This window comes from Microtus pennsylvanicus, chromosome 13, assembly GCF_037038515.1.
Source record: "Microtus pennsylvanicus isolate mMicPen1 chromosome 13, mMicPen1.hap1, whole genome shotgun sequence".
NCBI lineage: Eukaryota > Metazoa > Chordata > Mammalia > Rodentia > Cricetidae > Microtus > Microtus pennsylvanicus.
The window spans coordinates 62,497,017-62,522,528 of record NC_134591.1 but is presented as its reverse complement, the minus strand read 5'-3'; the positions used below and the strand labels follow the sequence as shown (position 1 = coordinate 62,522,528).

At 53.6% G+C, this 25,512-nt stretch overlaps 1 protein-coding gene across 1 annotated transcript; it reads right to left on the bottom strand.

The window, feature by feature from the left end:
• Window positions 1-5,235: 5,235 nt before the first annotated feature.
• On the bottom strand, window positions 5,236-18,826 carry Matn1 (matrilin 1). Its single transcript, XM_075944619.1, has 10 exons — window positions 18,719-18,826; window positions 18,265-18,502; window positions 16,601-16,947; window positions 14,377-14,599; window positions 13,057-13,182; window positions 12,192-12,608; window positions 11,223-11,375; window positions 9,879-9,989; window positions 6,183-6,241; window positions 5,236-5,418 (listed from the first exon to the last, which is right to left on the bottom strand). The coding sequence occupies exons 1-10, from the start codon at window positions 18,824-18,826 to the stop codon at window positions 5,236-5,238; spliced, it is 1,965 nt and encodes a 654-aa protein (XP_075800734.1).
• Window positions 18,827-25,512: the final 6,686 nt, after the last annotated feature.

The window sequence follows — 25,512 nt, the reverse complement described above, 5'->3', positions numbered from 1 at the left end:
TTCCCCTCTGGTGGAGTCCTGAGAAGGCTCCAGGAGAGCGCAGACCCTGGGTAGGCTAAGAGAAGAGCCATGATTGTGGCTAAGTCCATAAGAGAGAGGCCAGCATGTTGAATGGGGATGAAGACTTTGGGTTTTTCTGAGGACCAGGAAGCTGCCCAGTGTGATTAGACAGTTTTGACTCTCTCCTCATCCTGAGGTCCCCCATCATCCTTTCTAGAAGATAACTTCATTTCCTCATATGCAGACAGAGTCTAAACTTCTAAACAGGTCACTACCCAAAACTCCAGATACTCAAGATTTCTCAGTTTTGCAACCAAGCTCCACACCCTCTTGAACATGCTTCTTTACACAGGAACACTGATGGGGACCCTGGTTATCACATGAGTCAGCATTCTGGCTGCCTCAGCCCAGGACCCTCCTGCCCACCCCTCAGCTCACTCTTCACCGCGCAAAGACTGAGATCCAGGTTCACGGGGACCTCCAAACCCCCCCGTCACTCTAAGTCAACACTCACATGGTAGCCAAGAGACCTTTGGCACAAGCCTGTTCCCGTCCCTCCTTAACTCACACCCTGCACAGTCCAGGCAACTTGGAATTCTCCAGCACCTCCAGCACAATGCAGATCCAGGGACCATGGTGTTGATCTTCCAGACCCCCTGCCACGAAGCCACAGTGAGGTTGAACCGTCCCCACTCCCTTCCTGCCTCTTCATTTCTGGGCTACTCCTGGTCCTGCAGCCCCTGGCCCAGGTATCTCTTCAGCCAGGTAAGTGTCTATGTTCCCATCCACAGCCTGAGCACACTTTACAGTACATATGCACACTGGCTTCTCTGTACCTCCAAAGCACCACAAAGCCACCAACCGTAGGTGTATTGTTCAGCTCATGCCTGGCACACAGCAAGGTCGATTGCTGGTTAACAATGGTGGAGGGTAGAAGATGGAGGACAGATGGATGGATGGATGGATGGATGGATGGATGGATGGATGGATGGATGGAGTAAAAATGTGTGAAGGGGTGATTGGGGAGAGGGAGAGAGACGGTGGATGTTGAACGGTGGATGGATGGTAGTTGGATAGATTTGGATGGATGGATGGATGGATGGATGGATGGATGGATGGATGGACAGACGGGCAAATGGACGGGCAGATGGATGGGTGATGAATGGATGGACAGATGGCTGATGGATGGTGGATACCCAGGGCTGGTTCACAGACCCAGACATATCCCTACAGCCACACTCACACCACCCACCAACAGATCTTTTTTTTTTTAAATATTTATTTATTTACTTATTATGTATACAATATTCTGTTTGTGTGTATGCCTGCAGGCCAGAAGAGGGCACCAGACCTCATTTCAGATGGTTGTGAGCCACCATGTGGTTGCTGGGAATTGAACTCAGGACCTTTGGAAGAGCAGTCAGTGCTCTTAACCACTGAGCCATCTCTCCAGCCCCCACCACAGATCTTTACAAGAGGACAAGCTCCTCCCATAAGCCAAAGACAGCCTGCACTCTGCAGAGCTGACCGCTCTTTCTGATTGCTCCTCACAGCCATGTCCCTGTGCAGTGAGCCCTGTGGCCTCCGACTACTATGTCACCACCTAATAGGTGACAAGTGGACCCTGCACCCAGAGTATGAGGTACAGAGAGGACCCTGGTGGGAACTGCTCTTGAACAGCCTGCAGAGAATGAGTGTTGAGTTGCACATCCCTTCCTCAGAGGGTGATCTCACCGGGGCAGGCCGACAAACGCCTGCTGCCACCTGGAGCCGCGCTCTGCCAGCATTCCACATTCACATGCAGCTCCTGCCACATCCAAAGCTGCTGCTGCCATACCATGTGACAGAGGAGGAAACTGAGTCTCGGAGAAGAGGCCAAGACTCCAGTCATGGGCAGAATCAGGCTGAATTCAAGCATTTGTCTCTAGGACACACAGACATCGCCAGCATTCCCTCAAGTTTTCCTGACCTGCCTCCCCCTCCCCTACACCCTCTGCATATGTCACTTCCTGTTCCCTTTGAACAGACCAGAAATGGGCTCATTTTCCAATTGACCTCACCCTGAGCAGTAATGTCTATGAAATAAAGCCTTGATGTACTAATTGCATAATGGGTTTTTCTCTGATACACATTAAAATAAATACATGGCTAGTAAAATAGGAAGTAGGAAATGTTTGCCCATGCCTGACACCCAGGAGTCCCTCTGCTATCCCCAGTGAGCAGTCTGGGAGGCTCAGGGGGAGGGAGGTGGTGGAGGGAGGGAAGAAGAAATCGGGAGGAGAAAGGGAGGGAGAGGAGCTGGGAGAAAAGAATGAAGACGGGAAGAGGAAGAGAAAGAGGGAAGGTGAGGAGGGAGGTGGGACCACATGGCAGGTGGGCAGGCCTAGCCTCTCCTGCCCAGCACACCCCAGGGCAGCCAGGTTCCTCTTTCTCGTGAGAGGGCTCCACCTTGGCTGCTGCTCCTGGTTTGGACCAGCTGAACACAGGCCACGTGAATTAAGGCCTCATGGGGAAAGGAGTAAGGATGACCGTGGTGGCCCCTGATAATGGGCTGCAAGGACCTCAATACTTCCAGTTCCTGGAGGTCAGAGCCTCTGTTTGCATCAGGGGAGGGAGGGGAAAGGAGAGGAAGCAGCTCTCCCGAGACTCCTGCCTGGAATGAACACAGGAAACCATGCCGAGTGATCTAATACTGAAGAGTTAGAAAACCCTCCGGGGTGGCCACCTGCCCCTCTTCCAGCGGTGCCAGGGAAGAAGGAGTCAGGGAGGCCGGAGGAAGGAGGGAGGCTGTGAGCAGCGAGACGCCCGTTCTGGTTGTGGCCAAGTGGGACAGGCCCAGGGGCAGAGCCAATAGGGAAACAGCAACAAAACAGGAAAGCTGAGAGGCACGGTTCAAATCTCAGCACCTCTACGGTTGTTCCTTTTCCCCTTGAGCCCCACTGACCCTCCTGCGAGACAGGAACACCCCACTCAGAGGGTCTCGGGAACCAATGAGATCGGTGCTTCCTTGAGCACGGTTCAGCAGGCGGAAGTATGAAGAGATTCGTCAGTTTACACTCACTAATTACTATTTATGGAAAGGCAGCATGAGCTGGCTGTTCTGTAACACCGAACGTTATATTTATTTCTGTTGTGTATCTGTCTGTGTGTTTCTGTTACATTTATGCTATGTGTGATTGCATCTGGCTATATAAATACAGGATGCATTTTACCATATAGTGTGGGTTATAATCTACTGTCGGTAGCCGTTTACAAACCACTTCCTGTTACCGCTACTGAAGGGACAGGGAAGAAAGTGGGCAGGTTCCTCTGTCTCTTGGTCTCCTCAGGTACAGTGATGTCTCACACAAAGACTTGGGACTTAGGTCAGTGCTCCTCCATGCCACCTAATGTGGGGTCCCTTAGAAACCCCTGTTTGCCTCAGAGTAAAGGTGTCCTGATAACACAGTCATTGACCCGGAAGAACAAAGGAAGACAAAGACATGAGGTTCACCTTTGGGGTGCTGCTTCTTGGGCCTCACCTCGCCTCAGCATTTGGGAGTAAGCCTTAAACTTGCAGTGGTGTGGGAAGATCTCAGATACAAAGAGATACCAGATGGGGTACCAGATACCCCCATCCCAGGAACCCTTAGAGCCAGGGAGAGATGGGAAGTCATCGGCTGGATGGAGACTCACAGCCATGATACCTTGAGAAGAAATGACACTGTCCCCCAGAAGCCCTAGCAGGAGTAAAGGGTAAGATGCGGCATTACAGGTAGGTGCCTGCCTCCCTCTGTCAGGACGGAGCACAACTCAGACCACACTTGAAGGGTTTCTCCCGCTGCTGGACGACTGACAGCCCCATTCCTGAGCTGATGGTGCCATCTGGTGGCCACATCCTCCATAGCAATTCCGGGCCCTGAAATTTTAAGATCACCTTTGTGCGGCTTCCGGCTGTGCAGTTCGGAGGTTAATGCTTGACCTCTCTGAGCCTGGGGTGGGAAGAACCTCAGTGAGAGAGAGCACAGTGCCCACCACACCCAGAAGGCTGTCTTACTCCTGTCTCTGCTCCGTGGGTCGAGTTCTACCCCCAGCCTCAAAGTTGCTACACGTAGCCAAGGGTGACCTTCAACTCCAAATCCTCCTGCCTCCAGCTCCCAAGTACTAGAATGGCACTCACTTGGTATCACAGTCGGATTGTATGTGGTGCTAGAGATGAACCCAGGGCTTTGAGTGCAGCTAGGCAAGCCATTCACCAACTGCACTCCGACCCAAGATTCCTGTCCTCTTTTGTGTTAATCTCCAGGGCATCTGCAACAGATGTGGGACTGGAACCCTGCACTCACCCCTTTCATTGCAAAAGCTATTTGTCCAGGAGAAAACCATGCAATTAAAAAGAGGAGACACACAAAAGAATCCCGCTCAAGGCCCACCACCCTCCCCCTGCCAAATCCAGGGACCAATTGCATTTGTGAGAACAGGACTCTTCACCGAAACTGGGTGAGCCACGTGCTCCAGGGCCAGGAGATCCCACCAGAGCTGGAGCCCCAGGAAAGAAAAACTTAAAAAGAAAAAAATGTACTGGGGCTGGAGAGATGGCTCAGAGATTAAGAGCACTGACTGCTCTTCCAGAGGTTCTGAGTTCAATTCCCAGCAACCACATGGTGGCTCACAGCCATCTATAGTGAGATCTGGTGCCCTCTTCTGGAATGCAAGCATGCATACATGGAAGAAATGTTGTATATATAATAAATAAAAAAATATTAAAATAAATAAATAAAGTACTGATTACTTTAGTCCTGTGCATCTATGTGAAATTCAGAAAAGCAAAAATAGAGGGGATGTGGTTCCCTTAGAAAAACCCCTCATTGCTTGGGTTTTGTTTTTCTGAGGTTTGTGTATAGCCTTGGATTCATCAAATCTAGATTGGAGAGAGAATAGGAAAATGTGATTGCTTTGGGGGAGACCTGTAGCAGACTTGGGGAGATAAGAGATGTATCAGGGCCAGGGTTTAGAGAAGGAAACCCCAAGAGTCTACCCCTGCTCTCCCCAGAACCTGAGGTGGAAAGGCGGGTGCTAGAAACGCAAGCAGAATGAGTCATACAGGGTCCCCATTCCCACCCAGCAGGGACATCTGTGGCTTCTGCCCTCCAAGTCCTCAGCTTTGGCAAGTGGTGACAGTCCCCCTCTTGGTGGGACCACTGCCTAGCTCCTCGGTCCTTACGTGACCTTATGCCCCCGACACCCAACTTCTCCCTACTCTATGAATGAACGGAGTCCCAGGCCTGCCTGGCCTGTCAGGGCATGGAGTTCCTGACCACGGTAATAGATCGTGGGCAGGTAGAGTGTCCAGTCAGAGTCAGTGAAGCCAAAGCCTGTGTGTGAACTTGGGGCTTGAAGGATGTGAGCTGCAGAGCTGTTGGCATCTCGGGGAGAGGGCTGATCGAGCAGAAGGTGGTCAGTCAGAGTGGAGACCAGAGCCAAGAACAAAGAGGAATGAGGCCCAATAACATGGCTGAACATAGGGCCTTCAGGCATGGACCCTTCAGTTACTTTCTTAGCTGAAGTCCTTGTCAACAATCCAGAACCTTGGTCATCTGTCCCAACCGCTGGTGCCTGAGGCTATCTCCTGAGAAACTGGCCAGCTGCTTCCCTCATCTGCATTCCGAACTCTCCTGATGCAGAATTCTTCCTCGTGGAGCAGCCTATCGCCAGCACACACACACCCGTGTGCGTGCACACACACACACACATGCACACACGCATGCACGCACTCGTGCACACTCCATTTGCTGGGTGGGTCCAGCAAGAACTGACTGAGTCGGGGAGCTGCGGCCTCACACCAGGGGAAGCCTCTGCCTCCTGCCTCTCCTGCCCTCTGCTCTGCGGACCCTCCTGGCACTGGGCCTTGTTAATTTCCCTGACTGTATCTTCTCTACCCCACAGCCTGCTTGGTGGGGTCCTCACCCACGGCCAGCACCCTGGCCCCCAGGTTTGGGGCCCTGCTCCTCAAAGAACTGCCTGGCCCAGCTGTGAGCCTACCTCTTAGAAGGATGGCAGATGAACCGTGGCCCCCAAGTCTGCTGAGAGCGTCCTGTGGGCTGAGGGGTGACGTTCATTGTCGGGAGGTGGGAGTAGTGGGGCAAAGCCAGTTCCTGTGCTGGCATCGGGTAAACTGGGTAAACTGGAAAGGAATTTCCAACTGTTGCAATCACCAGGATGAGTTCCACGTGCCCCAGAATGAGGACACAAACATTGCCCCCTGGGGTGGAGGGAGACCTGTCAGCAGTTCTCCCTGCAGGCCAAGGTCCAAACCAGCCCAAGGGTCTCAATGCCTTCTACCAACCATCTTGCCTGGGATCCAGCAGAGTCAGTTTCAAAGTCCCTGTCCTTCCCTAGAGATGTGTGTGACATGGATGCTCGGTCCCTTCCACCTCCTGTCCCATCTAGTGTTTGCGGGAGGCATAACAAGTCATACAAGAGGGACCTGGAGATGTCCGCCCCCTCCCCTGAAAGTCTCCCTGACTTCCTTCCCACCACCCTCCAGCTTAAACCCAAAGTTCAAGACCAATTTATGGACCCTTCACAATCTCTCAGGCTTCTTCCCAGCCCCAGGCTTCTTCCCAGCCCCAGGCTACTCCCTGGCCCTGTGGCATTTAATCCAGTCCAGGACTTCCCCCATGCCTCTCTCTGCCCCTCAACACATTCTTCCCACCTCCCTTGCCCCTCTATATCCATGCTGAGGCTGGCCTCTGCCAGGATGCCTTCCCCAGCCCCAGGCTTCAGCAGCCACTGGAGTTTCTGACCCCTACCACAGCCTGCTCTCCCACTCTCTAGCCCTGGCTCAAATCTCCATGGAGTTCTTTCTAATGCCTGTGGTCCTCCCCTACACAGTAAGCGCTAACTACCAAAGGCCAAGGGGCATTTTCCATTTTATTCCCAGCACCTGGTGTGTACTTTGCCTTCCGCGTGGCTTCGTTAATGTGAAAAGAACTCAGACGTGCATGAGTGAGCCAAGCAATAGAGAATAGGCCGTTGAACCTGGCCACTCAGTTCTCCTCCTCCCAAAGTCCTCTACTCTTGCTCTCCTCCACCCACCTTCTCGTGTGCCTCATATCCTGGCTCCTCAAAGGGCTTTGCCTGGCCTCCAAGGCTCTTCCACCAAACCCATATGTGCCCAGCAGGTCCTGCCCCGTGTGTACCCAGCCCTTGGCTCTCTGGAAGCCCTGGACACAGGTATCTTGTGAGATGGCACGGGGCACCAGTGGACAGTCAAGGATGCTAGAGTCTCTTTGAGCCAGGGAGCTGGTGGGGAGGGGCATTGATTCACACCCTGGGATCCTAAACCCTCCACCCTCACCTCCCTGTGCGACAGCTCGTGGACACTCGGAGCCTGGTAGCCACTCTGTGCCAGGCACAAGCAGTACTCGTGGGTGCTTCTCTAGCCATTTGAATCTGTTTGGGGTCCTTGGAAAGGACCTAGGTCAAATCTCCATTGCACTGAGGAGGAACCAAGATCCATATTGGCCCGGGATCACACAACATCGGCAAAGCAAGGCTGGCAGCTTTTGTTTTCAGCTCTGCTCTTTCCCTAGCACCTAGACTAAGGCCCAGCCCAAATCCACTGCCTTTGTTGCATGACAGACTGAGAGGCAGTCACTGTCCTAAAGGCCTCCATGCTCTCTCTCCCTGCTAGCTGAGCCCTGGGACCTTCAGGGTGGTGCTTCCCAAAATGCAGATGAGGCTGTCCCAGAGAAACTGCCTGTTGAGTGCCTTGGTGTCTGGAAGCCCTGGGCACAGGCATCATGTGAGAGGGTACAGGACTCTTTCAGAGAGTCCCTCCGTGGCCTAAGTTCCTTATGAGGAACAGACATAGGGCAAGCCAAATGTCCATGCTGGGGTAGGCTCCTGGCCCATCCCAGAGGCCCAGCTAGCCAAGCCTGTACAGATCAGTGAGCCACGGAAGCTCATCAGAGTTGTTGAGACTGGAGAACGTCCCTCCGCATTCTTGGTAGTCCAGGCTACAGGGCTCAGGTGTCCTTTCCACAGCTGGAGACTCAAAGCAGTGACTGGTCTTATCAAGTCACCAGGTAGCTTAGTGGTATGGGAGCCAGAATCTGGGAACTGAAGGAGAAAGCCTCCAGGTCAGAGAGGAGGGGACTGGAACTCAGAGTGTAGCTGGCAGGGCTCAGGAAGAGCCAACATGGAGCAAGGATCCGGGAGGCTATCTATGCAGGGGTTTCCACTGTAACGGCAGAGCATCAGGGACACACACGAAGAAAACATACAGGGGACACAAAGTAGCAGAAAACATGAGGGGCCAGGCCAACCCAGGCTCAGTGGACTTGCCCATCACCCCAGGCTCAGCAGACCTCCCCATCACCCCATTCAAATGCTCCCAACCCAGGCTTCCCAGGAGAGACTGGCACCACCTAAAGCCACATCCTTCTCCAGGTGTCAAGATGAAGCAAAGATTCTGCCTCCCTGAGTCCCTCTCAGGGCCACCCTCTCCCTCCTGCCTGATCTGGAGACTGGGTACACATTCGATACTTGAAAAATGAATGCCTGAATAAGTAATTCCTAACTCGTATCACTTCCCACCCCTGTGACACCACGTTCTTTTGCTGTCCTGTGGTCCTGATGCAAGAGCCGGCACACAGATAGAAACCTTGTCGTCCCTCAGCCTTCCCCTCCATAAGATGAGGATGATGGGTTAGCCTTCTCTGGTTGTCCCTGGGAATGGGACTGGGACCTCGGGGACAGATGTGAAGGTGAGCAGGTGGGACATAGGCTGATCTGGTCGTGGTGTGACCTCTGTCAGCTTCTTCAGAACCATGCCGTTGTCCCCACAACCGCCTCATCCCAGCGACCCCAACATGTGCACCTCCATCATCCTTCCTCCTCGCCCCAGGCACCACTTCCAATTCCATCCGGGTATACAGTGAACCGCATTTAATTGTTTCTCCTCAAGGAATGGAAGAATCACGGAGTCAAGAAAGGCTAAAGAATTAACTGAAAACAGAAATATATTAAGCTTTTGGTCGGGGAAAAAAAAAGTGCACACACCGTCTCTCACACACCCATTTTCTGCATTTCCACCTGGGCACACATCCCTGCTCCCAGATACACGTGAGCATGCTGGGGCACACACACTCTCACAGACATCATCACGCACTCCCAGTAGGCACAAGCACGCGTCCCCTCCTGCTCTCAGCCCTAGGACACCAGAGGCTGGGGAGACCTACGGTCCTTCTCCCCAGGCTACCCCGCTACTGCATTGAAGCCAGACTAACTCCAGCTACAGAGGACCTTCCCAGGACTCTGTGAGCCGCGCGTTGGGTGGAAGATGCCAAGGCCACGGGAGCTATTAGACGATTCTGTTCTCCAGGACAGCCAGCCGCTTGCTCAGAGCTTCCAGTGGACTTGGAGTTAAGGGCAGGAGCAGGTGGTCAGAGCTGGGAGTAATGACCTGACCCCACTTCTGGATTCCCCTAGGAGCGACATCCAGGACTTTCTCTCACTCCCTCCCCCTCCACCAAAGCCCAGGAGTGCTCAGTCCTGGGGAATTCCTGAGACTGGTGAGCTGTTAGGGCTGGGTCCACCTCTGAGGTTTGCCATGTCACCAGGTGCCTGAGAAAGGAGCCCATGAGCTCCACATTTGGAGAGCAGGTCCAGATTCCATCTGTGTCCCATCTCTTTAAGTTGGCTTCTGCCTCAGCTTCCCTGCCATATAGGAACTATTGAGTTTGACAAGGTTCATTACGAGGCATGTGCCAGCTTTGCTAGCCAGCCTCCAGGCCTTAGCAGGAGGGGGCTGCCCCAAGCCTATACCTAAAGCCAGACCCTCTGTGGTCATGCCCAGGTATCCTGGCCCTCTGTGCTTCTCCTGCCCTCCTCACCCCTGCCCTCCACAGCCTGAGCAAGGATATGCTTCCTGGTTAGGGCCTGCAGCAGATCCTCCACCTTGGTCTCAAATTTCACTATGGACTCACAAGCACACGGGTCTTCCTCTGTGGCAGAGAAGAGAGGGAGGGAAAACCACTGCTTAGTGGTGGGAGGGACAGGGGTCCGTCACTGCTGGGGCTGACACACGGGAGATTTGGGATGAGGGGGAGTGGAATATGGGAGGACAGAAGGAAGAATAGCAGGAGGACATCAGGGGCTCTCGATGGTACCCCCAGGAGTGATGAAGAGGGGGTTTGGTTGTCCTCAGAGCCCTGATGGGGAACTGGAACTGGGTTGAGTACCTGCTGTGTGGGTATGCTCATGTCGTCTTAGCTGAAGGTTCATTTGGGTCTGACATCTGGAGTCTGTGCTTGTGCACGTGTGTGTGTGTGTGTGTGTGTGTGTGTGTGTGTGTGTGTGTGTGTGTGTGTGTTCCTGTGTACATGCATGTACATGTGACAGGTATTGCCATCTATCTAGGTTTTTGAAACCTAGTCTTGAAGCTCACCAAGTAGGTTAGGCTGCCTAGCCAGCAAGCCCCAGGGCTCTGCCTGTCTCTGCCCCCTTAGATGTGGATCACAAGCATGTCACACCTGCCTTTTTAATGTGTTTTTTTATGTATGTGGGTGTTTTGCCTGAATGTGTGTATGCATACTATGTCCATGCAGTGTCCTCAGAGGCCAGAAGCGAGTGTCAGACCCACTGGAACTGTAGCGACAGACAGTTGTGCGCTACCATATGGGGCCTGGGAGTCAAAGTCAGGTCCTCCAGAAAGAGCAGCCAGTGCTCTTAAGCACTGAGTCATGTCTCCAGCCCTCTGGCTGTTTTTTCTTGATTTCTGAGATGGGCTGGAGGGATAGAACGCAGGTCTTCATGCTCACAAAGCTGTAACATTATCAACTAAGGTCTCTCTATTACCCAGGAGCCCAGACTTTTTACCACAAAGATCAGACCATAGGCCAAGACATCAGTAGTCAGGAAGGCAACAGGGTTCACCCCTGGCTCCAACAATCAACAGTGGTCCCAGCCCTCCAGCCTTTGCTTTCCTGGCTACAAAATAGGACCATGATCTTCCTACCAAATGGGGCAAATGACAGACCGTGCAGACCACTGAGGATAGCGCCAGTCAAAGCTGCGGGGGAGGGGGGTTAGCATGTCTTGGCTGGTACTGAGTTTTCCAGCCCAGCGCTGGTGCTGCCACCACTGGGCCACTTTGCTTTGCCCAGGCCACACTCGGACCCAGGGTGGCTCTATTCCCCACAGAGCCACTCCCTTTGACAGCCCCTGGGCTCGCTCACCCACACAGATTTTCTTCTGCAACTTCATGCCGATCTGATTGATGGTCTTGAAGTCGGCTGTGTAGAAGTAGTGGTCGGCCACCGGCTCAGAGGCAATCTCCCTCAGCTCCTCCTCCACAGCGTTGCCCACGCCCACCGCAAACATCTTAAAGCCTGTCAGAGGAACCAAACACAGAAGGCTGACCTCCAGGGCGGGCCTCCAGGGCAGAGAGATGGGTGAGCCTCCTGGGGAATTCCTAGGCTGCCTGCTCAAGACACTTCCTGGTGGCAGCTGCTGGAATTGCAGGCACAGTGCCTGTACCAAGAACAAATAGATCTGCCATGTTGGCTGAGGGTCGGCTATGTGTTAGGTGATGCTTGTACTGCGAGCGTCATCTGACCCTCAAAACATCTGTCTGATGGTTTGTATTTTCCTCATTTGGTTAAAATGGTATAACCTGTCTTAAAGTGGGGTTGTTTCCCAACAGTTGGTGCATTCTTGGGAACCAACATTCTGCTGGTTGTTGTGGAAACTCCTTCAGCCAATAGCCTTTAAGATACCAGCCCACTTTGGGTGTGGACTCATGTACTATACGAATAGATAAAAATCGTGTGCAACCACTTTTTCTGCTGGATTCGGTTCCAGTTCCCAGCTCATGCAGAGGACTGTGGATGGCTATCCTTACTATGAGTTTATCCCCAAATAAATAAACCTTTGTTATACTCCTTTCCAGGTTATTGTTGATATTATTACAGCTGGGAAGGTTGAAAGTCTCAGCAACAAAAGGACCTAGAACAAGCCGCCTGGTCCTCCAGAGCCTCAGTTTTGTCATTGGTATAAGAGAGAATTGATCTAGCAAACACCTCCCTATTTGAAGTAATCTAGGTTTAAACGTTTATTGGAAGTCATAGAGCAAGCTACAGTTGAACTGTGCCTATGGGTGTCCCTGGCCATCAGTGGGGTCCAGAAGCCAGGCAGGAAACACTTACCGAGCTCCTTGGCCTTCCTGGCAGCGTCATTAATATAGTCCTGGCTCCGGCCGTCAGTAAAGACAATGCCCACCTTCTGGGCACCAGGCCTTGCCCCACTGGACACAGTGAAGGAATTGTCTATGAGATACTTCAGGGCAGCGCCAGTCATGGTGCCCTTCTCCATGTAGGACATGTTCCTCACAGCTGCCTTGATGTCCTTCTTGGTGTGGAAGCGGCCAAGCGGGAACTCCTGGCGTATTGAGCTCGAGTACTGCACCAGCCCGACCTGGGCCAGTCTGTCTGACACATCCAGGGTGTCCACAATCTGGTTGATGAACTTCTTCACCAGCTCAAAGTTCTCAGGCCGCACGCTCTTGGATCCATCAATGAGGAAGACCAGGTCGGTGGCTGAGCTGCTCCCACCGCCACTGCAGACTGAGGAGAGCACAGTGACAGGAGGGTGACGCTTGAGGACACGGCGATCCATTGCCACCTTCACCTGGGCACTCAACTGTGCGCAAGCTCTGGACTCGGGTCACCCTCTTTGTGTCTCAGGCTTCCCTCTACAAAGCCAGAATTCCTGGCCGCGTTTTACGGCATCGGAAACAGCTGGGGAGTCACACAGCTCAAACTGGTGGCACCAAGACATCAGCTCAGGATCTCTGCCTCGCCCTACCTCAACAACACACCGTACCTAGTGCAATGGAGGGAGTCAGAAGTCGGGAGGGAACCTCCCACTGTTAAGAGGCTCTAGAAAGCATCTGCCTACTTTGCAGATGGGTCCAGAAGCAGAGAACACAATGTCTCGGATGGGTGTCCTTGGAAGCATGCAGGACCATCTCCTACCTCCCTCCCCAGGGTTTTCCCAGGTCCATCCACTGACCATTGCAGGTCTTGCCGTCACTGTTCAGGGTGAAGCCCTCGTGGCAGGCACAGGTGTAGGAGCCTGGAGAACTGACGCACACCTGCTCACAGTCATGGTCCCCTGTGGCACACAGGTCTGACACCACTGGGAAGACAAGGGGAGGCCAGATATCACACTCACAAATGCTTGCTCATCTCAGCCGAAATGCCGCTCCCTGTCCATGAAGACCCAACCCCGGCACATACAAGGAAACTGAGACTCACACAACCCAAACTGGATAGAGCCCAGTTCCCACACTATCAACCCAGGGTGGCATTGCTTAGCCAGAGCCAGGGTCCCCAAAGAAAGGGATAATGCCGCTAGTGGAAATCAAAGCCCCCTGCAACGGTAGAGGCCATGGGGGCAGGGCCTCTTGCATGTTCTACCCACTCCTGTGGCTGAGTCTCTACAACTCACATGGCAATAAGCACAGAACACACAAATCCCACGATAAAAAGGCTGTTGCAAGCTGGGAGCTAGTGCTGTGCCTTGCGTGACCCACTCAATCCTCACAGTAAGGAACAGGCTCTGAGCCCCATTACCTACATGGGAAAGAGTGAGGCCCAGCCTCATCCCTGGTCCAACTCTGCACCTTGTGACTAGTCACATCCCCAAGAAATCCTCATTCCCCTCCACAAAGGACTCCAAACCTTCCCAGGCCCCTGGGCCCTCCTGCATCATGGAAACCTTTGGTGCTGAGATCTACCTGGTAGGTTGGGTTTGGTTTGGTTTTGTTGTTTTGTTTTTAAAATTCTCCCCGAATGGGTTCAAGCCCATCCTTGGTCCCTGTAAAGTCATCCTATAAAAAGGGTCTTGAACTTCAGGCTGGGGTATTTCTAAAATCTAGACACCTCCCCTCATTATTGGTCAAGCCTGGATGTACTACCCTGCCTCAATCTATTCTGGGTTCCACTCTTAAGTCATGGAGGCCTTACCCTAAGCCTCACCCTGATACTGATGCTAACAGTCCTTAACACTACCCAGCCTGGCTCTTTGATCTCACAAGTCCCTAGCCTGTCACCCTGTCCCGGTCCCACCCCTAGGACTAGCCCCTCCCAACGCCCACTCTGCACTGCTACTGTGCTCTGCCCCCAGACCCGCCCTCCCGCGTTTATTCTGTCTCCACGCTTGCTTCACCCCATCTCCACCATCCCAGGCCGGGCTCTGAGATCGACTTCATTCTGTCCCATGGTCCCCAGAGTTAGTCAACCCGTGTTGACTCTTAACCCTTCTTCAAACCAACCTCTGTCCAGGCCCCGCCCCCAGACCTGCTCGGCCCCGCCCCTCCTCGACGCGCACCACAGAGGGCCTCCTGGAACTTCTTAGACAGCTTCTCGATGACATTGTAGCTCTCCACGTAATCCACGTGCTCTTCCTGCGGCTCGCTGGCGATCTGTCGCAGCGTGGCCTTGTCCACGCGGCCCACGCCGATAGCGAACAGCTCGATGCCGCTGGCCCGCGCGCGTGCAGACACGTCCCGCACGCTGTCCTGGGGTCTCCCATCAGTCACCACGATGACAACCTGCACGCAGGGGAATTTGAGGACCGGTTCCAACAAACCCTCAAGACAAGAGTCTGAAAGGCACCGGAATTCGCCCAGGGGCACAGAACCGGTGGCAGCCAGCATGCGTGCGCGCGCGCACGCACACACACACACTCACACATCAGAAAAGAGATCCCACTAGCCATGAAGGCTACAGACTTTTTCTGACTGTGGGAGATGAGGGCTGAGGTGTCTCCCTTCTGACTCCAGTCTATGGAGCTTCCTCCATCAGGCAGAAAGCTGTGGGTCCTGGGGTCCCACCTCCTGAGAACAAATAGGAACTTTGAAAACACGGCCGTGTGTCTTCCTCACACTCAAGCCTTCTGGGGCCTCCAGATGCCGAGAACCACGCCCTGGTGACTGTGGCTTCTGGTCTCCCTGAGGTCCCCGTGGTCAGCATGGGAGAAAATGTCCAGGCAAGAAACTAACCCTTTGCAATTCTCCATAATGACCACCAGAGGGAAGCCGAGTCTCATAAATGAAGATGGGGCCCCTCCAGGATATATGTGTTGCTTTGGGCCCAAAGGAAGATCAACCTCCCAAATCCAGAGAACCAACCCACTAAAAAAAAAATGCCCTTTTGTCCATCCTACCCAGGATGACACCTACCCCTTACAGGAATAAGAGCCTGCCGACTGCTCCCCTCCCCCATGCCCTTGCTTGGTGCCTTAAGAAGAGGGGCTCTAAGCCTGGCAGTGTCCTGCTGCCTGACTGTGAAGTAGTTAAGGCAGGTCTGGGTCAGAAATGGGGCTCCTTCCCTGAGTCCCTCTTTGCTTACCGGGGGTCTCTGCCTCTGAAAGGCATAGGGCCACAGGGAGTGAGATGAGTCACCTGCAGAAGCCCCAAAGGATCAACCGCTATTTCAGAACCATCACACTGTCCCCTGGGAAGTGATTCTGCACATTCCCCCTCTCAGGGACCTAGCTGTGACTCTGAGGTGTCACACTCCACCCAACCCCTGTGGTTTCTAGCTTCTACCCAACCTTGAGACTTCTAAAGGTCCCACCAGGTGTCCACCCCCAGCAGCCCCCCTGTGACCCTCTGAGGCCACCAGTCTGGTCTAGGGAACCGGTTAACTAGAGATCTGCAGGCTGCAGATAGCACGGGTCACCTCTCTCTCCATCAGCATCCGCTGGAGCTACCCCAGCCTCTAAGCACGGCGGTCAGCCCCAGCTCCTGTACCTCATGATAAATCATTAGAGCAGTATCACAAAGTAGCCCACCAGCGTCTGGTGTCACTTCTCTGGGGACTGGGGATGGCTGGGATTGTGTGTCACAGTCCCTGAACACTCCTGCCGCCGAGAATTTGGACACACTGCTGGAGCTTTCTGTACCGTTTTTCCTGCCTATACAATGGAGCTATCAACATCAGGAACTGGTCTACAGTGAGCAAGAAGGTGGGCTACAGAGAGTGAGGAAGGGGCCCAGGGCAGGGAAATGGTGGCTTCTCAAGCCAACAAAAGCGGGCATGGGAACAAACTCAGAGAAAGGGCAATGTGGGCAGAAAGCCTGTGTGTTGCTCAGCACACGCCTGGGGCCCTCTGTGATGGTGACTAGGGACTGTCTCACCTTCCCAAGCACAGGCTGACAAAGTACACGGGTGCCATGTAGGGCATGCTGGGTACCAGGCACCTTGTTGAGCCAAGCTGCAAGAAAGGTTAACAGTACGCCGTTCCATAGGTGGGAAACTGAGAAACTGTGCTTAAAAGTAGCGTATCCCAAGTGGCCGTGGGGCATCAAGGGTGCTGAGTCCTTACTGTCCCCACCTGGCCTTCCTTTCTCCACTTCAAAGAAGATTCCTAACCCTGCCACTTCGGTGGAGAAGCTCTGCCACTTACATGGGGTAGTGTTTGTAATGGCCTTCCATCCCTGAAACAGCTGCCCCGTGGGAAGACGCCAGGCAACACTCTGAACAGAGAGGCCTGGAGAATTCTATGGCATCAACCCTGAATCTTACTCCAATCAGCCAATGCTCCGTACCTTGCTGATGTCGGGGGATTTTGCACGCCCACCTTCGGCATCACTCAAGGCCTTGGTGATGGCGTATTGCAGGGCCAGGCCAGTCATGGTGCCAGTAGACAGCGGCTGGATGCGGCGCACAGCTTGCAGCAGCGAGGCCTTGGAGCCGTGGGCCCGAAGTGGGAACTCAGGCTTGACGGTGCTAGCATAGTTGATCAAGCCAACTCGGGTGGCATTGGGCCCCACATCCAGTGACTCGATGACCTGAGACAGGAACACCTTCACCTTCTCAAACTCCACGGGTCTCACGCTGCGGGAACTATCAACGACAAACACCAGGTCCGTGGGGCGTGTCCGGCAGAGGTGCCCTGGGAGGGGCAGGGGAGGGGGAGAAAGCAGAGAGACAGAGCAGATATTAGAGGAGTAGCCTCGGACTCCAGAGAGGTCAGGGTGAGCCTCAGTGGTCCTGCTAAATCCTCAGCTCAGTGTGTAGTCTCGGGCACGCAGCTCAGCCCGTGGGGAGAAAGACAGGAGACCCCTCTCATCTTGGGCCACGCATTCCCTCTTGAGCCTTCCTCATCTGAGCAGCGGGCTGATGACACCCCTTTGTGGAATGCTCCGAAAACAAGCAAAGATGCATGGAGGCCAGCGGGACTTCCTGGCAGAACGTTAGGCAGGAAAACAATGAGCGGCCTCCTGGGTGGGCACGGCCGTAAGAGCCAACACGGTACCCATTAGCACAGCCCATTTTCATCAACAAATTAGAGCCACTTCCCTCCCATGACATGGAAGGAGCAGCGATTCCTAGGGGCACCTTGTCATCCTGGCCAGGTGGCCCCAAGACATCCCCAGGAACACTCTCCCTCCAAACCTCAAGGCAGCACAGGTGACCGCGAGTGCCAGCGGTGGAAGGAGGCGGGCCTGTGTTCAGTCCCTGCTTCAGCTGCTCTGTGACCCCAAGGCAGGGGCAGCACTTTTTGAACCTCATTTCCCATCTGTGCAGAGGGAGACGAAGCTGAGGACCAGATGTCTTAGCTCTGCAGCCGAAATGGGCTCTGTGACACACTGCCCTGCCCAGCCCCTGCCGCACAGAAACAAATCCATTCCCTAAGGACGCAAGGGACCAGAACACGAAAGATGTGCCAAGGTTCTTCACGATTGACAGCCTGCTGCCTGCCAGCTCAGCCTCTAAATGGGTGGACAGGGGTCCAGAGACACAGAGTTAGCCATATCCCAGCCTCCTAGTGGACTTGATCCCTAGTGGCTCTGGGGCTATCTCACAGGCCAACCTGAGGCAGGTCCTCCTCCTACAGCCTCAGTTTCCCCATCTGTACTGGAACGGCTGAGCACCTGAGAGCTGCCAGAGCACACTGCACAGCTCCAGAAGGACGGATGGAAGCTGAAGAGACACCCGGTCTCCAAATCTGCACTCACAGAGCCCTGAGCCCAGCACTGCTCCCAACTCTGGCTGGCTCTTTGGAGGTCCCTGGTCCCTGCAGCATGTGTGGCCCTGAGGGTCACCTGCCCCAGCCCTCACTGACACCAATATCCCCACCGTCATTCCTACACTGACACCCCCCAAACCCTGATTCCCATTTAGCCTCCATCTGTATCTGTGCCCTGCTTCTCACATCATTTGTCAGGAGCCATGGAGCCAGCATCCGCATTATCCATGGTTTCCTTACCTCTGGGCTGAGGGACGAGGCCATGGCTACCAGGGACCTGTAGCAGCAACAGCAGCAGCAGCAGGCTACAAAGCACAAAGACTGGGCCAGTGGGGACTTTCATGGTTGGCAGCAACAGGGACAGCAGTGTCACACCGGAGGGGCCAGAGGGACTGGTCTTATCAACCCACTGGGCAGGGGACAGCACCCCTGCCCCAACCCCCGGGGGCGGGGCCAGGCTGAATGGAGGTGTGTGTCCCTGGAAAGGGAGGGTGGAAGCAGTTGGCCACAAGAGCCCCTTTGCCTACAGAAGCAGCTCAAGCCACAGCTGGAATTCAGGAAATCTCAGGTGGGTGGGGGAGGCCGCTTTGGCCCGAGCCCATGCGATTTGGACCTACCACCCAGGGACACTCGAGCCCTTGCCCTGCACTGCCCCTCATTCCTACCTAAGTCCTCCCCACCCACAATCCCAAACCCGGTTTCCTTGCTCAACCTGCTCCCTAGTCTCCTCAGTGCGCACACCTTCTTCTCCAGCTGTGCCAGTTCTCCCCAAGAGGCTGCTGGCTGGACGGAGCAGGGCCATCTTCCCCGCACTTCCTTCTCATCTCACTAACTTCATCCCAGCATGGTTCTCCCAGACTGCGACTAGCATGGCCATACTTAGCGAGTGCAAGGCAGCACACGGGGTGGCGGGGAGGGGATAATGGCTAAAGGCAGATAGAGGAGCCAGAGCATCTGCTGGTGTGACCTCCAGCAACTCGCTGCACCCCGCTGTGCCTCATGCCTCTTCTGGGAATGGGGACAGTGCCAGTGCCGTATGCCAGAGCTAGCTAGACAGACTGAGGGATTATCTGAGCCAGCCATGCAGGATCACATGGGGAGGCAATGAGAAGACAGGAGAAGGAAGATGAGGCAGGGGAGTACCACTGTTGCACTTCACTGGTTTCAAAGAAGATCCCCAGACGCAGGTGACCTAGTCCACGGCTGCATCTTCAGCAACCATGGCATCATCCCTCACGCTGTCATGACAACCACGCTTTTCCACACTTGTTCTCTTTGCCTCCTCCCATTTGGGTTTCATCTGACCCCAGTTCTCAGCCCTCTCTGCACCTCTGCCAACCAGAGGTCTCTGCACTGCTGACACCTCCCTTCCATTCCTGGGGGGGGGTCTGCACAGTCCCCAGAAACTGCAGCAGATACCCCGTCTCCCAAACTGTGCTATGTGGCTGTCCTCGCCACCCGGATATGGGGGTCCTTTTTGGCTTAGTCCCTTTCCCATCCCTGAGGCCCAGGGACAATGATCAACAAAGAAGTTTGTTAACTAATGTGGTAATAGTGGGGTCCCATCTGGGTCACAATGGTGACAGCGATGGTGGCCTCAGTGAGAGGTGCATGCTCGGGCTCTTGGCAGGGTGGACAGGGAGAGTTTGAGCCAGCACTCATCCTGCGGCTCAGGGGACAGAGCCTGTTGCTGGGCCCAGCTGGGCCCATGAAGCCGCCCTTTCAGCTTCTTCTGAATGGCCGGTCTGTGCCCCTAAAAGCAGCACAAGCGCCTTCTCTGTGTCGCTCCGCTAGTTAACAGAGTCCCAAAATATGCCCCAGGTAGGCTTTCAGGAATGGCAAGGGTCGCAGAGAGAAGGACGGCTTTCACATTCCAGTGTGGGGCCAACAGCTGGGGGCACCTGGAAGTTCAACCTATACATTGAGGACAGAAAAAGAAATATTTGTGTTTTGAAAATGTGAAACATTTTCCCTGGCCTCAAAACCAGGAGCTCTGTGTGCTCCATTCCCATACCCGACAGCCTCCCAGAAATCTAAGGTGCCCAGGGTGGCTCAGGGAGTAGAGTGCTTGCCACTGCCAAAGTACGACTCAGGACTCCTTCTCCAGTGCTCACACGCAGGCCCAGCACGTTCCTCCAACAGACGACTGACTCCTGTCTCAGCCCAGGAAGCCTGCCCTGCCTGCGCCCACTGCCCATCACTGACTGTATTATTACTCAATCCCAAAATAAAACTTCATTACTTTTTTCCTAATGTTTTGAGACAGAGTCTCACCCTCTAGTGCAGAATGACCTCCAACTCACAAATCCCCCTGCCTCAGCTTTCCAGGTGCTGAGCTCAGAAGTGTGAGCTCTACTCTGTGTGTGCATGTTTACATGTGTTTGTGTGTATTATATATGCATGTATGTGTGGAAGATTGAATTCAGCATGAGTGCCCTTCCTCTATCATGCTCCACCTTAGTTTTTGAGATTGTGTGTGGTGGTTTGAATAAGAATGGCCGCCATAGATTATTTGAATGCTTCCAGGGAGTGGAACTGTGTAAAAGGATTAGAAGGATTAGGAGGTGTGGCCTTGATGGAGTAGGTGTGGCCTTGTTGGGGGAAATGTGTTATTGAGGGTGGACTTTGAGGTTTCAAAAGCCCACAAGTCCTAATCTCTCTCTCTCTCTCTCTCTCTCTCTCTCTCTCTCTCTCTCTCTCTCTCTCTCTCTCTCTCTCTCCTCTCTCCTCTCTCCTCTCTCCTCTCTTCTCTCTCCTTTCTCTGCCTGCAGAGCAGGATATAGTTCTCAACTACTTCTTCAACCCATCCCCACCATGATGACGGTGGACTAAAACAGAAGCTGTGAACAATCCCCCAATTAAATACTTTCCTCTTAGGATTTTCCTTGGTCGTAGTGTCTCGTCACAGCAATAGATTAGTGATTAAGACACAGGGTCTCCCAGTGAACCTGGAGCTCACCAATGCAGCTAGGCTGGCTCACCCATGCATCTAAGGGATCTGCCCATCTCTGCATTTCATACCTACCTAGTCCTGGGGTTACAGGCACCCATCACTATGTCCAGCTTTTATATGTCCATATACGGACTCAGGTCTTCATGTCTGCATGTCAAGTGCTTTACCCGCTGAGCCACCTCCCAACGTATATAACTTCTCTATTTCCTCCACCTCCCACCTCGATAACTCTGAAACAACTTGTATTTTAGAACTCCCTCCTCCTAATAAAATAACAGCCGTGAAATAGCTGGTTTGAGGCACGGTTTGTATGTTTACTCTATTCATATAAATTCAGACTAGTTACATCTCAGCTGCCTCATTTGCATATCGCCCAGAACTATCTTACACTATGCCATGGGCCGGGCTCACAGGGATCCTGGTTAGAAGGAAACATCTGAGAATTGAATGGAACTGGGCTTGATGTCCTGCCCTGTTGCATGCCCACTATGGTGGCTTCCAGAGGCTCCGTCTCCCAGGCCCCTCCGTAAAGCTGAGGCCTTCAAGCTCCTGTCACAGACGAGAAAGAAACACAGTGAGGGCTACGTGGATGCTTGTTTGCTCAGTACCTTCTGTGTTGGTCAGGGGAGATGAGAACACAGTGGCAAGCACACCTAGGGTTGCGGTGGCTTAGCACAGGTTTTGGCCCTGCAAGGGCCTGCCCCAGGGCTGCTCATTGTGGTGACTTGCTGAGTCCAAGTTCTACGTCCAGACACCTGGCTCATGTCTCAGACAAGGAGCACATGTCCCCTGACTGCCTGATGCCCCAGCATGGACACATGGGGAGTGGCAACAGGCTGAGCCACTCTCTGTCATGGCTAACACTGATGGTCAACTTGAGGGGAGTCTACTTGGAGGCAGGCCTCCCGGCACACCTGTGAGGAACTGTCTAGGTTAGGTCAGCTCTGAGCATGCCTGGAGGGGTTACCTTGATTAGGGTAATTGAGGTGGGGAGACTCACCCTAAATGTGGGCAGCCACCTGGACTGGGGTCCAGGACTGAATAAAACAGAGGAACAGAGCTGGAAAGTAGCATTTTATTGCTGTTTCCTGACTGTCGATGCAATATGACCAGCCACCCAGAACTCCCGCTGCCATGGCTTCCCTGCCCCAAGTTATGAACCAATACACCCTACCTCTTCCTTAAGTTGAATTTCTTAGGACATCTTGCCACAGAAACAGGAAAAATAGCCAAAACATTCTTCTGGGTGAAAAGATATCTGGGGGCCTAGGTCACCCCCAGATCAGAAATCAGGTGGGCAGAAGCTCTAGCAGACACATGTCATCCTGGCCTTGGGAGAAGAGGATTGCTTAAACATGGAGCTTGATACAAGCCTGGGTAACCAAGTGAGACCGTGTCTTAAAAATAGAAAAAAAAATTGAGGCTTCCTGGTCAACCAAGTGATGTAATACCCCACACCTTGGGCTGTGCAGAAACCCAAAGGTCATCTAGACCAGAACATCCGACGGTGGCTGCACAACCCATCCTGTTGGAGAGCACATGGGCCAGAGGATGCTGGGCTGACCGCCCTGCTGGACCATCTGGACCAGTGGGGTGGCCACGTCACTATTCCCCAGACAGGGTGGGCGTTCACATCCAACTGTGGCTCTCCCATGCTGGCATCTTTGCTCTGCTGGGATATACCTGACAACTAACTGGGCAGATATCCTCCAAGATCCTTGGAAGGACCTGGCTATGGGCACTGGTCCTCAGGAGCCCAAACTGCCAGGGTGGCACGCGTGCCTGTGGCTGCAGAGACCCACCCAGCTGCTGATCCCCACTCCACAGAAGGCCCAGGGAGGGCCCCAGCCAAGCTCTCAGCCTGCTGTTCCGACATGTAAAATGTCAGTGTCTAGACCAGGTGTTTCTAGGTTCTTGGCATCTTGTTCCAGGAACTGAAATAAAGACGCACAGCGATTGCAAAGCAGCGAAGAACCTTTCTTCAAGGACAAAGGGACGGGATAGGTAGCTTTGCTGCAAGTGAGCTGCTGGCTGCCCCAGTGAGAGAATGTTGAAGGGCCCTGGTTATTGTTCAGGGCTGCTCTTTATGGGGTCCAAGGGAAAGACGAGCTGGTTTCTAGGGGGTTTATCAAGAGCGATTCTCCATGTTGATTGACAGGTTTAGGTTCTGTAACCTTTTCCTGATGCTTGTCCCTCCCCATCATGCATCTGATTTTAACCATATGCATGCCCAATTACACTCAAGCAGAAGATGGTAATCGGGTCTTTTACCAGAGGACGCAGTTTGTCATACTAAGCATGGACCCAAAGACCATCACGTCTGCATCTGTCTAGTATCTGATATATCTAGGCGTATATTTGAATAGAAACTATTCACAAAAGGAATATTTTTCTGTGTATGTGTGTTGTTGTTGTTTTTCTTGGTGTGTGTGTGTGTGTGTGTGTGTGTGTGTGTGTGTGTGTGTGTGTGAGCACACACATTCCAGTGTGCATATGGAAGTCAGAGAGAAGCTTTCAGAAGTCAGCTTTCTCCTACTATGTAGGTCCTGGGATCAAACTCAGGTTGTCAGCCTTGGTGGCAAACAACTTCAGCTGCTGAGCCATCTCACTGGGACATAAACGGGGAGTTATTGATGATCGTTAGGAGGTAAATACATTCTACTGCTTGGAGCCGGATGAATGTGCAGCTCAATGCAGGTATGGTCTTGGGTTACCAAGCACATGCTTTAGAAAAGGCTTGAGCACATAGTCCAAGCCAAGCGAAATCCCAGGTGCCAAGCTGTTCCCTGTGCTTGCCTGCCTCCATTCTATTACAAACTGGAGTTGCTGCCAAAAGCGATAGGATCGAGTGCAAGCCCCAGTCACCCCAAAGTCAAGCAGAAGCCAGGAAAGGGGGGGCAACTAGTCAACCATCACAGAGCAAGTCTCACTCACGTGCAGAGTTGTTTGACATCCAGGACCTAAAAAAAAAGTGACAGACACCTTGCCATGTCAGCAGCGAGAACACTGCCTCTGTGGGATGAAGAGCCATAGGTGATGTCGCATGATCTTGTGTCGTATAAGGGGTCACACCAGCTGGAAGCCAAGTGCCAGATGAGTCAGGGGGTATGCAGGGAAGCCAGTAGCTAGCACTATGTTCCGCTAATGTATGGGATCTCCTTCTACCTTGGGGACATTCTCTCCTAACATCCACCCACATGCCCACAGAGGGCACACACTTCTCTGCCCCCTGGGTCTGCATACAGGCGCTGTGCAGCAATCACCCTTGGGATCCAGAGTAGGGTGAGCACCAGCCTGACGTCACATGTGGGTCACGGGCAAGGTTGGGGCCTGCCTGTGTCTGGTCCCCCATATGTTTGTGGAGATGGAGCATCAAAGGGCCCAGGCAATTGGGGAAACATTCTGCCACCGTCATAGTCCCCAAGAAACCTATGATTTCCTGCTCCATCACCCGGCAAGATTCTGCACGTTCTAGCCACCACCATCTTGCCGGCCCTACAACAGCCCCTCTCCCAGCTGGCTTCCTCCCGGCCTCCCACTCAGGCAGCCCCCCGGGGGTCCGCATTCCCCATCAAAGAGGCCCTGTCTGAGCCTCAAGTAGAGCATTGAGAGGCCCCTACACGGGCTGCCCAGGCGACCACAGCTCGCTTGACTTGGCTGGCCACATGGACTTCCCCAAACCCAGCTATTTCCTGTCCCTAGGCTGCCCCTTCCCCGCTGCCTGACCACAAGGCACAATCCCACCACACAGCTCAGCACCAAGACTCCCGGCCAGCGCTGGGGGCAGAGAGAGAGGAGGCAGATGTACACCCAGACACGCCTGGTCCTTGGGATCCACAATTTGGCTCATTGGATCCAAAGAATGACAGGATGCAAGGTGGTCTTTTCCTGCGGCCTCTGATCTTGCCCCATCCCCTGCTTGCGGGGGCAACCTGGGGTCATGGTAAACTGGTCTTCGCATGGATCTTTGCAAGACACAAGCTCACACAGGCTGAGGTCCCTGTCCATCTCAGCCCCTCACTTGGGACTGGAAATTAAAGGCCTGCATCTAACCCGAGTGCTGTGGGGTCTTAGGAAAGTCACTTGGTGTCTCTTGGCCTCTCTGAAGTTCCTTTTGCATCCATGTTGGAGTCGCGTGCTATAGGTTGCTTGGGGGTTCTGATTAAAAGCAAATAGAACATACAGGGAAGTCTTTCATCCCCAGGGAGCCCTGACACTCCTGAGGCTAGAGTCTTTCGCCTTTGATTTTGTTTCCATGTGGTGCTGGGGATTGAACCCAGAACCTCATGCATGCTTGGGAAGCACTCTGTCACTGAGTTATGCCCCCCGCAGCTGGTTTTTCAAGACAGGGTCTCACTATGTAGCGTAAATAACTTGAGATCCTCTTGCTCTGGTCCCCAGGTGTGCCACTATGTCAGGCATTTGGTCTCTCTCTTGGTGACAGATCCTGATTCAAACTATCTTAGCTGTCTCCTGAAGTCCTTTTCAGGCAGGCCTTCACTGCTCAGTGGCCCCAGACTGGGGGAGCAGGAGAC

Bases quoted from the DNA above. Each gene is read 5' to 3' on its own strand.
- Matn1 (XM_075944619.1), bottom strand. From the start codon at position 18,826: ATGGCCCTGCTCCGTCCAGCCAGCAGCCTCTTGGGGAGAACTGGCACA. The intron at 13,183-14,376 runs GTGCGCGTCGAG...TTGTCTTCCCAG, and splicing joins GTTCCAGGAGGCCCTCTGTG to TGGTGTCAGACCTGTGTGCC. The intron at 12,609-13,056 runs GTCAGTGGATGG...TGCTCTCCTCAG, and splicing joins TGACGGCAAGACCTGCAATG to TCTGCAGTGGCGGTGGGAGC.